General features: G+C 43.3%; 1 protein-coding gene across 1 annotated transcript in view; it reads right to left on the reverse strand.

The window, feature by feature from the left end:
- Positions 1–5,181: 5,181 nt before the first annotated feature.
- Positions 5,182–14,708, reverse strand: part of grik4 (glutamate receptor, ionotropic, kainate 4) — a gene marked incomplete at its 5' end in the record, with an annotated part of 106,900 nt that continues 97,373 nt past the window's right edge. Inside the window, 7 exon segments of the mRNA XM_071520537.1 lie at positions 5,182–5,599; positions 6,742–6,860; positions 7,098–7,226; positions 8,549–8,774; positions 9,560–9,725; positions 10,471–10,644; positions 11,734–11,843. Of these exon segments, the coding sequence (XP_071376638.1) occupies positions 5,210–5,599; positions 6,742–6,860; positions 7,098–7,226; positions 8,549–8,774; positions 9,560–9,725; positions 10,471–10,644; positions 11,734–11,843 (1,314 nt within the window).

Consider the following 14,708-nt stretch of genomic DNA (forward strand, 5'->3'; position numbering starts at 1 on the left):
GGCAGGAATGAATAGTGAGGGAACGAAACACCAAGTAAATGAATCTCCATTTTATTTCTCTGAAAGACAAACAATGTCAAGATGTTTTGGTCAATATGTTCAACAACAACTGTCTGTGAACAAAAGGCTGTATACAGGCCTTGACAGCATCTCACCTTGGAGAGAATTCTAGCACTGAATACCTTTTCTTTAAGCACACAACAACAGGCCCTTGCAATGAATTGCCAGCAAATCAATAGGAAAGCTCTCTCTTTAAAAATTTGCTCCAATTTAATTGTGTATTAGGTAGTTACTATCGATGGTCTATTATACTGTCACTGGACCCATGGATCCAGCTCTCGTTAGTGGCCGTTATGGGGTTGATGTATACATGCGCACCATTAACCTTGGGAAAACTGTTGCCTGGTGTCAGACAAGGGGAAGCAATCTTGGCAGTAGATATGGAATGAATAGATTCAACAATTGCCATTAGAAAGCATTAAAACCCAGAGGAGTGCAGTTAGAGGCCATATTTAGAACCCGCAATATTCTGCACATTTCCGAATATCCAAGGTCTCATATTTTGGTTTCCTATTACTAGATCAGGGGTTTGTTAGGTTCATAAAATATTTATGTGACTGAAATCCCAATAACCGCCATAGTTATTTACATTGGAATGAGCCAATAAAAAAAAGTCACTGGCTCACTGCAAGTGAATGAGACGCGAGCCTTTAGCATGCCAAAATGCATCAGACTCAGTACGCTATAATTCTAATATCCTTGCAGAATAACAATCAACTACAGGGGAATTGCTATTGCTATATGCTACAAGTGGGTGAGCTTGAGGAGGGAAGTAGATTTTCTCACACCTCTGCAGGCACTCAATGCTCATCATGGGCTCCATAAATCCAACAGCTGCTAGGCTGTGGTGGGTAGGGATGCACTTTATTTATGGACCTGGAGCACCAGAGGCAGGAGGAGAAGTGTACAGCATGATGAAATAAACTTGACATAGCACTGACATACTGGTGTGTGTGTGTGCGTGTGTGTGTGTGTGTGGTTTTGCAAGAGCATGTGGGTGTGTGCTGTGGATGTGACATGCAGGTGCTGAAAAACTTGTCAACTGTAATGCTGCAGGGGATGGAGGGTGCGGAACAGACAGGCAGGCAGAGAGAGGGAGAGAGGCGGGCTGAATTAAACTGTAACTCAGACGCAGGCGGGAAGTGTTGTGTGGTGTTCACCCATTCACAATCCTGAGGAGAGAGAGATATACGCAGAGAACCAAACTGATAGATGGTGTGTACGTACATGAGCGAGTTGTGAAATTCATTAGCCTCAGTTAGACTTCACACCCACACAAATTCTCAGCTGTTCAGCTGATTCACAAGTGTAGACATTAATTTAGTCATGAGGGGGAAACGAGAGGTAGATGCATCAGCTCCTTCTGGTTCACCCAACAATGTTCGTGTTTACTCAGCTAGAAACCCATACATCCTCACTCCTCCTCCTCCGCCTTGTACTCCTCTGCAACTCACACTGTGTATATGTCACTTCAGAACAGGTTACATTGTCGGAGTATTTCTCCCGGCTGAATAATAAAACCCCAAAAAACAAAGTGCACTCTCAAGCTATTTAGCATGACAGATCTAAATTGCTTAGAAGGCCAAATATGTCAGAGTAAAGAAGAGACAAAACCAGAACCCCTCAAAATGGAGGTTGTTTTAAGAAATGTATTTATAGTGGAATAAAAATGTCAACATAAGAAAATAAAACATATAAAATATAGCAGCCAAACCCTGCCATCTCTCCCAGTGGTCTCCCAGCGAAGGTCGCCCAGTGTTTCAGTGGGATTTGCTTTAATTCTGACTCTACTCCTCTTCTTGCCTTCAAGGTAATTGGCAATCTTATTCCGACTACGGTTGATTTAGCACCCCTGTAAATGTTTTTAGTGTTTAAGACGTTGGCATTGGGCGCAGCGAGAGCCTTCTTGCTCTCAGGAGTTTCTTAGTGACATTCAGCAAATGGATAGAAACTTCTTTTATAAAACTGGTAATGAAACGTGGGTCTTTTTTTTCTTTGCTGTTTGCTTGGCAATTATCCAGTAACAAGTTATCATATAAAGAAATATATAAAGTTTAAATGAGAACAGAGGTTTTTACCGTGTGTTCACAATATCTGTGTATGTGCGTGTTTGTGTGTGTAAATGGCATATTGTATCTATATCTATGCACAAGTCTGTATCTTTCTTTTCTATTAACATAATCAACTGCAAATGATTGTTACTTCTGGAATTTGAAAAATTAAATTTAAAATTAAATGACATCACTTGGACCATTACTGGGAAACCCTGTTCATCACACTGTATTTACACACCTACCGTAGGACAATAATACTTCATGGATTAGGTCCAATGGCACTAGTGCCTCCTCAGTAGATAATTATAATTATCACTGTAACGCCTTCTCTGCTGTTCCCATTAATTTCTATGGGGTGCCAATCAAACATATCCCATGCTGTTTCAAACACAGATGTGTTCTTGTGAGAGTTCAGACACTGAAGACTGAGTCAAACCGCCATTTCAAAGTCCTGCAATACCTTTCTGTGACTACTGATTGAATTGACCTTAGAAGAGTGGAAATAAGTAGAAATTCCACCCTTCTGTAATTCCAGGTACTGTAGGTCAAACCAAATGTTCAAAACCATCAATTCATTGAAAACTCTGAAAATGCTGCAGTTTGATTCAAGTCTGTCAACAGCTGAAGCAGCAGGTTTACCAGCTTCTCAAACAGAATACCCATCATCACCATTAATGTAATAATCGGTATTCACATCGTACAGTAACAGGTTGGGTGAACACATCTCTGGGAAAGAGTATTGTGCATATGGAACGGCAAACCTGATGGTAAAATGCTTCAACAACTAGGGAACAGTGCGACCAGTTACACATGCACAATATGAGACAGTGAGTGCCTGAGATCAAAGACTATAAATTGCTATCATTCTACATGGACTTTAGAACATAGAGCTACATATAAACATGGTGAATGACTGCAGAGAGATCGGTTGGATATCTCATAACAATGGACACCTCCATTAGAAATTCACCCCTTTTTCTCAGGTTGCTACTTTCAAAGAGCATATTCAGAGCATGTTCAACCATAATAACCTGCTGGTGAAATGATGATAAGAAGTGAGCATGGCTAATAAAAGTACAAGAGACATACATCACTTGGTACCTTCAAGCTGTGTTTAGTTGGTGGCCCAGTTTGGAGGTATGGTGAGTGACGGAATCTTGTGGGCAGATTTAAAATGATAGACACATCAGAGCCGAACAAGAAGCAGTGAAGACAGGTGGGTGACCGCTGACTGTCACTGTACAACATTCAGGCTACCATACAATAAAACCTTCAGACATTAATTCATTTGTCACAGTCAATGCAAAAAAACCCAAATTAGATCCTAAGTATCCTGTTGCTGGTGTTTTGTTCATACTATTTCACTGATGGATGAAGGTATGGTGTGGAATAATGAAGAAATGTGTCACTTGAACAACTTAAATAAAAACCAATTATTCTTTCCATAAATACCATCCAAATTGAAATGCATTTGATTTCATTACCTCTACTTAATCACAAAGACTGCAATAATCCTCAGGAGATGGAATCATCTTTCAATTACATGTATCAGTGTGCGCTAAAAAGTAGACACTTAAGGACATGATTATTGTCCTTAAATATATTCTAATTTAGGCTCGGGTTTGCAAAAATAAAAGTGTGAAAATGTCGGAGAATATCCTCTCTGATTTGAACTGAAATACGCCTCCAGTAGTGTGTAAAACAGTAAAACATCACATTCAATAAAAGTGTAACTGCCTTGACATTTAAAAGAACTCAAGACAACTGCTGATATAAAAAAAAAAAACCTTTACTACTTCACCAGGGACTTCATGTTTTCCTTGGTTCTGATATATGTTGCGTTTCATTCGTACACAGACAGGCTAGTCTTGACGAAACCTGAATTCATCCTTTTGTGATTATGTGGGAAGAGGTGAGATGGAGAGAATGCAGCACTGTAGGGAAATATAACCTCCAATCTCAGATCTCAATCTCACAAACAGTACACACACTGCGTATACTGTGCAAGAGATTGTACATACATTTGGGAGTGGGAGATTATAAAGGGACGGTACTATTTCGTTGGGACAGGTGATGAGACAATCATACAGATGCTGATCATATCACGGTGTCAAGAGTACAGGACAGATGGAGGAAGAAGTGATGTCAAGACACAGAGGAAGAACGACATAGATGGATGTGTGTGTTGGTGTGTGTGTGTGTTGGGGGTTACTGGGTGCAGTTCTAGCCACCATGTTTTTGAGCAGATATTCTAAACAGGGAATCATTCTCTCAGCTACTCAGCAAATCACTTCAGCAATTAATCATTCAATGAGCAACTGCCAACACCTCTGGACATGCATCGCTGTCTTTCAGAGATACCAACAATTAAAACATCTTTTTTTTTATTTTTTTTTATTAGAATATCACTACTATAAAACAAGTCCGTGTGTCTGTGTGTTTTCTAGGTTCGGTTGTTTTTGTTGTCTTCTCAAGGCTGTGGTGCTTTCTTCAGCCACAAGATCATACTTATGGTTTTTGGCACTTTCAAAATAAAAGGATTTGAAGAATTGACCTTGACTGACTGTTCAACTTTGCAGCTCCTCAGAGGCAATATACGTTCATACAGTAAGTTGTCAGATAAAAAAAAGTACTTGTTTAAAGTTTTTTTTTTTTTTTTTTAAAGAACAATAGAATAACAATATTCAGTACTGATAATACAACGGAGGAGGGAAATAATTTAAAAAAGAAAAAAAAAAGAAACAGCACAATGATGAATGACTGAAAATACTGCATAGTACAAATGCCCCGTAGCTGTTTTTGACCGTCCTGTTCTGCACAGGACAGAGGGCCAACAGGGACAGACCACAAGGAGACAGACTCATCAGTTTTTCCTATGACCAGGGAAAAAAAATCACCCAAGGAGAATCCAAAGCTCACTACTGTCCGATGCCTCCGGGGTGTAAGGATGTCCGCAGCATTGTCCTGCCCTCTAAGGTCACGCTCAGAACAGCTGAGTCAAAACACCACCGTGACCTTTGATCCCTGTAAAGTGGAGAGGCGGCTGCTGGGAAAGCGAGTCCTGGATATGTGTGTCGGTACGGCATCGGTGGGCGTTATTCAGGTTCACTGCTATTTGTGGTCTTCTCCCACTCTATGCTTTCCTCGCTGTGTGTGGGGGAGGGGAGGGCGCCGGTGGCCCCTTGGGGACGCATCCTCAGTCCCTGGAAGCGTCGGCACTCGGGGCAAATGCGGATATGGCTGCACCCCCTCGCCACCAGGGCAGCCTCCTGCGCCAGTCTGTGGGAAAGGGGATCGGGCAGTCCGGTGCCCCCGCACAGCTTGCCGTTGCTGAGGCTAACGGCGGCGGCCCGCGCCCGGCGCTCCTCCAGGGGTAGAGGCCGCGGCCGCAGCATAGAGGTCCCGCGCCGGCGCCTCACCTGCAGGCTGTCGCGGCACAGGACGATCCCCTGCAGCTCCCGCAGCATCTCCTCGCACATTGACTGCTGCAAGCACACACACAGGGAGAAAAAGATAGGGGAGAGGGGGGATAAGAGGAGAGGGAGAGAGAGGGAGAGAGGCCAGACATCTCACTGACTGACTGACTTGATCGGGACAGACTGGTACACATCACACACACATAACATATAAATCTCATGGTTAAATTTACAATCAATGTACAGTGGGATAAACCAAGATAACTGGTGTAGCGTGAGTAACTGGCAGCAGAAAGGACAACAGAAATAGTACATATGGGATCTTAGACTTACTTTGCTGTGAAACAGACACATACAGACACGTAACACACACATCTTATCCACACATCTACTTGATTGATCAATAAGAACTCTGTTTATCTGTAGTGTATGTAAACTGTGAAACAATTAAGACAGCTCAGAGACATGATGCTGCACATGATGCACAGTAATTAGGTATCAGTTCACACATGCTGCACATGTACACAGTAACAACTCACACACACAGAAACACGCACGCACATGCACACGCACACACACACACACAGAGTTTACAAGTTAGACTGAAACGTCAATTTGAGATAGAAGAAATCACATGACGTGGTTTTTGACTTTCACATGCTGAAAGTTTATTGAATAAAAATCACAGTGCTGAGTCCATTTGAAAAGACAAGTTTGTTTTAAAGGAATCACATCAGAAACAAGTATAAGGCATGTTTAAAGTAAAAATAGACTTGTAGACTTGTAACACTTGGGCTGAGGCTGAGTCAAAACATTCAAACAGTTATTTTTTTAAGAGTAAGCGCTTATCATCAGCACCCTGTATGCATTTATTCCCTACCACTGCTAAGATCTACTATACTCGATGCTCTACACTACATATATGTAAGAATCCTCTTCTACTGTAAATAGTGACTAATCCATGAATGCATGTAGATACTCTAAGTGAGGTATAAGTGAGGTATATCTTTGGTTTTGTGCTGATTACGTCTCATAGGCTGGAGAGGGAAGGCGGGGCACCGTGTCGCGCGAAACCCACAGGAAGAGGAAGTCTACAGCGTTTCCTGTCAAAGCCGTGCATTGTGGGATAGCCTAGCCGCTCCGCGAGGGGGAGGGTGCCAGGGAGGGGAGAGGGAGACAAAGCAGATGCAGGTTAGATAGCCCTCTCTCACCTCAGTTCCTGGCGTCTGCCTCAGCATCCAAACAAACTCCAGCACCGCCATGAAGATTGCCACCAGCAAGCCGCACACCAGCACCACAAAGATACCGCCGATGTTTTCCATGCCAAGACCTGGAGCGAGGGGAGAGAGCAGACGAGACACCACAGGGTACCGTGAATAGGTAGAGCGAGACGGGGAGAGAGAGAGAGCGAGAGATGACAGAGAGAGGTAGAAAAAGGAAGAACAAAAAAAGCAAAAATCAGCAGAGCATGGCAAAATGTCGAGGTGTTTCCAAACACACGATCACAAGACAAACTGAGATGGAGCTGAAGGACGGAGCTGCAGATAAAGATTAACTGGAGACAAACCTTTGGCACGATGGTCCTCCTCCTTTGGACACTTGCCACCGTCCCACCATTTCCTCTTGAGGATCTCCAAACGGTTGTCCTCCTGCAGTTTGAGGATGGCCAGGTCAAACTCATCACGGTACACTGACCCTAGAGGGAAGAGAGGGAAAAGGCTTAGGACACTAAGTACACAGCAAAAAAATGTCCTAACAAGTTATTCAATCTCGTGTTTGGCCTTAAAAGTGAATCTCCTAAGAAATAAATGAAAACAAAACGCCCCAATGGGATGAAAAGAAATCCTTTTGTTTGTGAAAGAATTTTGTTGAATCAAGTGATATTTTCCTGAGTAAGACAGATCACTCCACTTTGGAAGTAATTTTTCAAATTCTTGAAAAAACTTGGTAAAATGTGAAACTCTCTCACTCCATTAGAAGAACTTGTTCAGTTGATTTTACAAGAAATAAGATTTTAAGACGAAAGATGAAATGATTTATTAAGATGGACATTTTCTGCAGTGTCACAACACAGTGAGCTAGTATGGAAGATCATCTGCTAAAGAGTAGGTTTATAGATCCTTTAAACATCAAAGGAGTTGAAATCAATCTTATTTTATTTTATGTGTTTTCACCCGTCTGCAGCTTGAGTGAACCTCAGATCAAAGTGAAGGCAAACCGTGCTTTTAAACTCTCTGAGCAGCCGGGGAGTCATGCAGAAACAGTTCCACATTCAACAGGTAGAAGCTTTTCCAATTCCCTTTCTCTCTTCCTCACTTCTCATACCGCAGCATGAAAATAGCATAGCCATTAAGGTCTAGCAGTAACTCTCCATCAGTCTCTCCCTTCCTGCATCATTTTCCTTCCTTGATAGTGGCTTGCCTTTTCTGAGGCCTTCCTTTTCATTCTAACTCCCCAGAGAGAGGTTTACATATCCTCCGACTAATATCCCTGCTCCTCACTGCCCTTTCCCAGCTTCAGTGTGAATCACATATTCCACCTCGTCCTTTCTCCTCCGCTTCCTTTGTATTACTTACTCCCCTCTCTCCCTCCTCCTCCACTCACCTCTCCTCTGTCTTAGCCACTGGCATATCCAGCGGGTCTCCCACCTGTGTGAGATGACCGTTAAATCCTCTTTTCTCTCCCACCCTAAATCCCCTCCTTTCCTCCCTTACTCTCCATCAACCCCCTTCATAAAGTATGTATTTCATTCATACTTTTGGGTGTTTGAGCTTGTCCCTTAGCCTTTTGGTATGTAAGAATCATCGTTTACTGCACAAATGTGACTTAACTTATTAATATTTCTGCTTGTCTTGTGGTCCTAATTTTTGAATTTACAGTATCCTGGTTTTAAACTTTGTGCATTTGGATGCATATTGTGTTTTAGTGGGACCATAGGAGGAATAACTGACACCCTTGTGTGCAGCTAATGGGGATTATTATCAATAAACACAAAGAGCAACCCCCTTCTCCACTCACCCAGTGGCATGCCGATGCCGTAGCCCTTGGTGTCCAGCAGTCCTCCTATCTGAGTCAGGTTACAGTTCCTCTGCCGGTAGTACTCATTCATGGTGCTCTCCAGCAAGTAGGCGTAATTGGAGTTGAGGACGCGGGCGATGCCCTCCTCTGTACTCTTCACAAACACGCTGGGCTGCTTTGAGTGCATGAAGTTCCACATCCGCTGGTAGGTCTGGTAGCGGGAGTTCTGTGATCAGGAGGAACAGAGACAGTCAGATAGGGGGAGACGGTAAACAAAAGAGTCCCCAAATACATCTTTTCCAATCTTGCGGTTCGGGAGATTGGTTTCATATGTTTGTTTTTCTTTTTCATTTTGTCAACTGATGGATTTATTCAAACGCTGATTTTCTGAAAAGTGTGCTGAAGTTAAATGTAAATCTTTTTTTTCTTTTTGTTTGTTTTTTTAGCTAGTTTTTTTGTTCTATGCGAGTAGCTTCGAGTCCACAATAGAATCTTCACTTAACCATCCCCATCTGTCCTTTACTCTCTCCCGCCCTGCCTTCCCCAAGATTATTCAAGGTCCAGTGGACATAAAAGAGGAAGGGAGGACAGGGTAATGTCTCTCTTTCCTTCCCTCTAAATCATCTTTCACTGTGTCCCCCCCCTGTAACTCTCTCTCTCTCTCTTTCTCTCTCACTGAGGTCAAATGCAGAGAGGATCAGCGAGGATGAAAGGAGGATAGTATGCGTCTCTCCTAGGGACCAGAGCTGACTGGTGGTCCATCTGCCTGAGAGGAAGGATATTGAGCGCTGGTGTTGAGGAACAGACAGGAAACAGATAAAAGCTGTGGTTGGAGGAGGAGGACAGGAAGGACAGGAAGGTGACGGGGAGGATAACATCGCTGATGACCTATTGATTGTGGAGGGCTCTGAGGTGAGCCTGTGTGTGGGTGTGTGTGCATAAGTATGTGTTCTCATAGCATATATATATCATATGTTCATCTATTTGGAATGCATGTATGTAACCTCTGACCTGGAAGAAAGTCATGGTGGATCCCCCGTGCATGGTGCCGTACTCGATAGCGGTCTGGTCTGCAAGGTCATCCACTGACTCTATAGGCACCTCCATCCTCTGGACTGTTAGGAAGGCTGCCAGGTTGGCAGTGTAGGAGGAGATGATGATTAATGTGAAGGCCCACCTGAGGAGACAGGGGACGGGCATAGCGGTTATGGGGCGGGAACATAAAGTATTCAGCTATGCAAATAGGTAGGATGGTAGATGAAGATAGATTAGGTGGACGTATAGGAAGTGAAGATTAAAATGAATGCACACCTGACAGGAGAAGATGCTGCAGGATTTTCAATGGGTGATGGGATGGATGGATGAATGGATGGATGGATAATGGTAACAATGCTCAGCTGGACGAAATGAAGATCTGAGTGTACTTTCAACTGCAAAGAACACTGGCAGGCAAAGACAGACAACCTCTCTCTCTTTCTCTCTCTATCTCTCTCTCTCTCTCTCTCTCTCTCTCTCTCTCTCACACACACACACACACACACACACACACGCCACCTTCACCCCAGCAGTCCAACTGGATACATATTTGGAGAGACCAAACACATAATCAAATCAACCTTGATGTTTATGAAATCGGGAATGAAGCCTCAACACCACATGAATTACATCCCCTGATGGAGCCACCAATTACAATAAATACATGCGTTTGTGTGTGTGTAAGTGTGTGTGTGTGTGGTGGGGGTTACAAGCATGGTGTGCAAATTTTGCTTGTGTGTGTGAGTCTGTGTGTGTTGGGAAGGGGTGGAGGTACAAGCATGGTGTGCACATTTTTGTATGTGCTTTTGTCTGTTTGTAGATATGCTCATGTGCAGTAGCGTTCTTATGCGTACATGTTTGTGTGTGTGTCTGTTGTCAATACTAACCACACTCCGCTGACACAGCGTGTGGACAGCGCCCTGGGAGCGATGGTTGAACCTTGCTGCATGAAGCCTCCGACAGGGAACCAGAAACTGTTGCCGAGTGAGTACTGGTTGATCAGCAGGTTACAGCGACCCTTCAGACAGGGGTGTGGGTTGTACCACTCATAAGGTGTCAATCTGGGGAGAACGAGACAATGGGGTGAGAGAGTTAGAGGAGTTTAATAGGAGGGGGTACGGCAAACAAGAGCGGGAATGAAAATTGAGATGCGGATTGTGACGAGAGGAAAACTCAAGGGACAGGGAGCAAGTGAAGTGGAGAAAGGAAGGGGAGAGAAAAACAAGGAGCAAAACAACTATAGCAGTCAAGTGAGCACAAAGTCACCTTGGCTCTCTGGGGAAGGGACCGAACTGCTTTCTATTCCCCATGTGCTGTCTACATACACACTGTGAGTGAAGGCAAACTAATTGGCATGTTCAAATGTTGCTGTATGAAGACGAACTGTTAAGCTGTATGACAACTGTGTGTTTATGTGCTATATTGTGGTAACACTGGGCTCCCAGCCTGAAAACAGGAGGAAGATTTCATACGGATCAGCTACAAATAAGCAGAAAGCTACACAGAAAACGAGAGTGAGAGAGAGTTTAAGAATGGTATAGGAAAAGAAATTCAAGGTACCACCCACTCAGGTTGCAAAAGGAGCAATGGAACAAAATCAACACAACACAACACAGCAAATGAAAGAGACCGTAGACAGAGTAATTGACATTCACAAATCACATCACTCCACTTCTGTAGATGTCGTAGACGTGGCAATTATACTGCCCAAAGAACATCTTGTTTGAGATGTGATACATCTTGCTGTCTGGGGTATCATATGTTAATTTGGTCCCAGCAGGTGTTACATAAGGTATGTACTTTGCATTGTAGGTAAAATTCCCTCAGCAGCTACAGTGTATAGTCATAATGGTGCTGTTTCAGTGATGATTTGCAACAGCAGTCAGGCAGTCCCTGCCTGACCAGCAGGTGTCAGTGTGGTGCTGGAGACCCGCCACCGGGAGGCGAACGTCTCTTTCAGTGAGATGGAGAAGATCAACTGGAGAGACTGGAGAGTAGAGGACAAACAACTAGACACCCGTTTCTTCCTCCCTCTAACCCCCGACGCACTTTCGCTTGTTTTCTCTCTCTTCTTTTCCAATCCCTTTCTTTTCCTCTCCCTCTTTTCTCTCTCTTCTGCATGCAGTGTGTTTTAATGGTGAAATCTCTACCTGGCCACCAGAAAGAGGACACAGCTGACAGCCAAGTAGGCCAGAAGCATGAAGAGCCAAACTCCAGGGGAGAAGGGATCCAGGAAGGAGAAGTAGCCCGGCCTACGTCCCTGCAACACACAAGCACAGACATACAGTGCAGAGTTAGAATCATTAAGGCCTGTTTTGACCAAGTAACTCTTTGAACCAATATCCAAATTACACCAGTGAGTCTAACAGGAGCTTTTGTTGGAGGAAGGGTACAAGGTTAAATACTCAAAGATAGAGGTGGAGAGGAACTAATTAGCTAGTGAAAAAAATCTGCGTTTCCAACATCACCTCTGCCTGCACAGAGAGCAACAAGATTAATTATAATAGAACACGGCTGAATTTCAGTGTTGATTCCTGTGCCCTAGGCCCAATTTGGCGTGTATTAACCAACATTTACTACTGCCTGGGTAATTCGGAAAAGATGAAAAAGGTGACTGTGTCAGTAAGTAAAAGGATTTTGATGTGATAAGCATACATTTTCCCTGTCCTAAACTGATAGCACTATAATTATATTAATCTCATTTGCATGTAAACATCCGGATAAACACTGTATGAGAGCACAAACTCAGTCTCCCATGAACTGTCAATAGAGCAGCATCACAGATTAGAGTTTGTATTTCCTGGTTTGTAGTGTCGAAAGACTAGACAGGAAAAACATAAGTGAATTCACTGGGAAGTTTTTCCCTTCAGCTAGTACACAATGCACACTTACATGCAATTACATTACATGTAATTATTATTATTAGGTCCATTCACAGAGAAGAATCAGAGGTCAGCCAGATTACCAAATGAAGTAACACGGAGATGAAGACAACAGACACATTTGCATTCTCAACAAGGTTACATGCACTACAGGGAGAGAAAGGTCAAATAATAAACCAAACCATTACAGCTACATTAAATAGAGATTAATTTCTGTGACCTATAGTTGACTTGCTGTATGGCTAGGAGCATATGGTGTTCCAGCCCAGAGAAAAAAAAGGGGAAGAGATTAATAGGTTTGGTTTCGACTGGAAGGCCAGCTGTGCCGGAGCAGCTATGGGCTGTAATCTATAGGTTTGGATTGGTAATCAGTGGTGGAGGGGATAAAGTGGCTAAAATAGGTTTGGCAGCTTGCAGGCCAGCGGGGATATAGGGGCTAATTCCTAATGTTTCATTATCCAGCACCAACAGCCATTGTCCTCTAAATGAAACCAATTACCGGTGAAATAGAGCCAAGTAGCGGGGAGATTGTGCGTCTGTGTGTTTATCTTTGTGTGTGAGTGTGTGTGTGCGCGCACCTGTATTTTTGCGTGCGTATGTATACAGCTTTGCCGACCGAGCATCAGGCAGGGAAAATTACCCATCTACATAGAGATGCATGTCAGCTGTCCGCTAATGACTATGAAATGGAGCTGGTTGTCAGGGGCAGCAGGACGGTTAAATATTGGAGGTGATCAAACAACCAACTGTCGAAGTGTTGTTACGAGAGGGACACACACGCAGCCATGTGGGAACTCTTATCTTCCATTTGTGTGTCAATACGCAGTGTTGCTGCACTCACCTGAACAAGCCCACATTTCTTTTGAGCAGAAATAACCCCATTAGGTACGGGGATATCAAGCATGCCAAAACACTGCAGCAATATATTTTTCTGATGCCGTCGAAACTCATATTAAATTCACAGCAAGAGGGTGAAAGAATTTTAGTGGGCATTTGTTATGATAAACGAACCCCCCATTTAGGCTTCCACAGAGATGAAAATTCATTAAATGTGTCTCTAATCACTTGCATATTAGCCTATCAGTGTAAAATAGGACTGGCGCAGGAGGAAGGAGAGGCGAAGCAGGAGAGGAGGGTGAGAGTCTAATAATTTTTAGCATGATTCAAACCGGTCTGCCTGTCTTAATATCTGTCAGTCTATCTATATTCCAGAGCATCACACTTCTGATGATGATGATAGCTGTCTGAAAATCCATTTATAGGACAATGGAGTGGTGGGACACAAAACGGCCATCTCAGAAGTGGATTGTGGTACAGGGAATATCACTGCCAAGACCCCCTAGTTGGCACTCTGCAACTGGGTAGCAGCAGTATGTGCTGACATGAGTTGTCCTGTTTACTGGTCTAGTTTGGTGCATGCTGAACCAGCGTTTTGCTAACTGCTTGCCCTGCTTGTCCTCATCTTTAGCTCCCACCAAGGTGCTATTATTAAGCATGAAGAGTGCTGCGGAGACACCGGTCTCCAATGCAAACAGATGGCGCAGAAGACAGCAGAAGAGCAGATCAGAGAGAGAGAGAGACAGATCACAAGGACGACAGGAAAACAAGAGGTGGTCATGCTGTTGACAAATCTTGACTGTGGTGCCGTAATGCTGTGTGCTTTAAGACTCAGAAAGAAAGATATGTTTTCAAGAAATAGAGGAGAAATTATCCATGGTGGAGCTGTAGCAGACACACTAATGAGCTAACAGAGATTCAGAAAAACTGCATAAAATGTATTTGAAAAAAAAAAAAAAAGAAATGTGCACACATCCAAAAAATGAAGCAGGCTTCTCTGGAAGAATTCTAAAACATTTTAGGACCAGTAATCCAAGTCCTGAAATGACATGAAATTAAATCATTGAATTAAAAATCTGACAGACATGACAAACAAAATCAACCAAACAAATCCGTGAAACATGAACTTGGTGATTAATACAATGTGTGATGTAAAATAGCATGGTTTTAAATTGGCTTGAACTCAACTTCCAGGAATTCACATTAAGTACACTAGGGAAGCCTTGTTTGACAGGAGGCTATCTCCTGTTTCTGTGGTGTGAGGAGGTCAAGGTGCAGGACAGCAGTCCATCGCAGGGGCTTAGCTCTGATTCATCTCTTTAATTAAGGGTTACATAAGGCAAACATTGAGTGTATCCAACAATTCTAAAGTTATCAATGACAAATTGACTAGAGAGAGCAATTAC

Source organism: Centroberyx affinis, unplaced genomic scaffold, assembly GCF_046629955.1.
Source record: "Centroberyx affinis isolate AG114_WGS23_722 - 3 ecotype Tasmania unplaced genomic scaffold, CSIRO-AGI_Caff_v1 ptg000807l_1, whole genome shotgun sequence".
Classification (NCBI taxonomy): Eukaryota; Metazoa; Chordata; class Actinopteri; order Beryciformes; family Berycidae; genus Centroberyx; species Centroberyx affinis.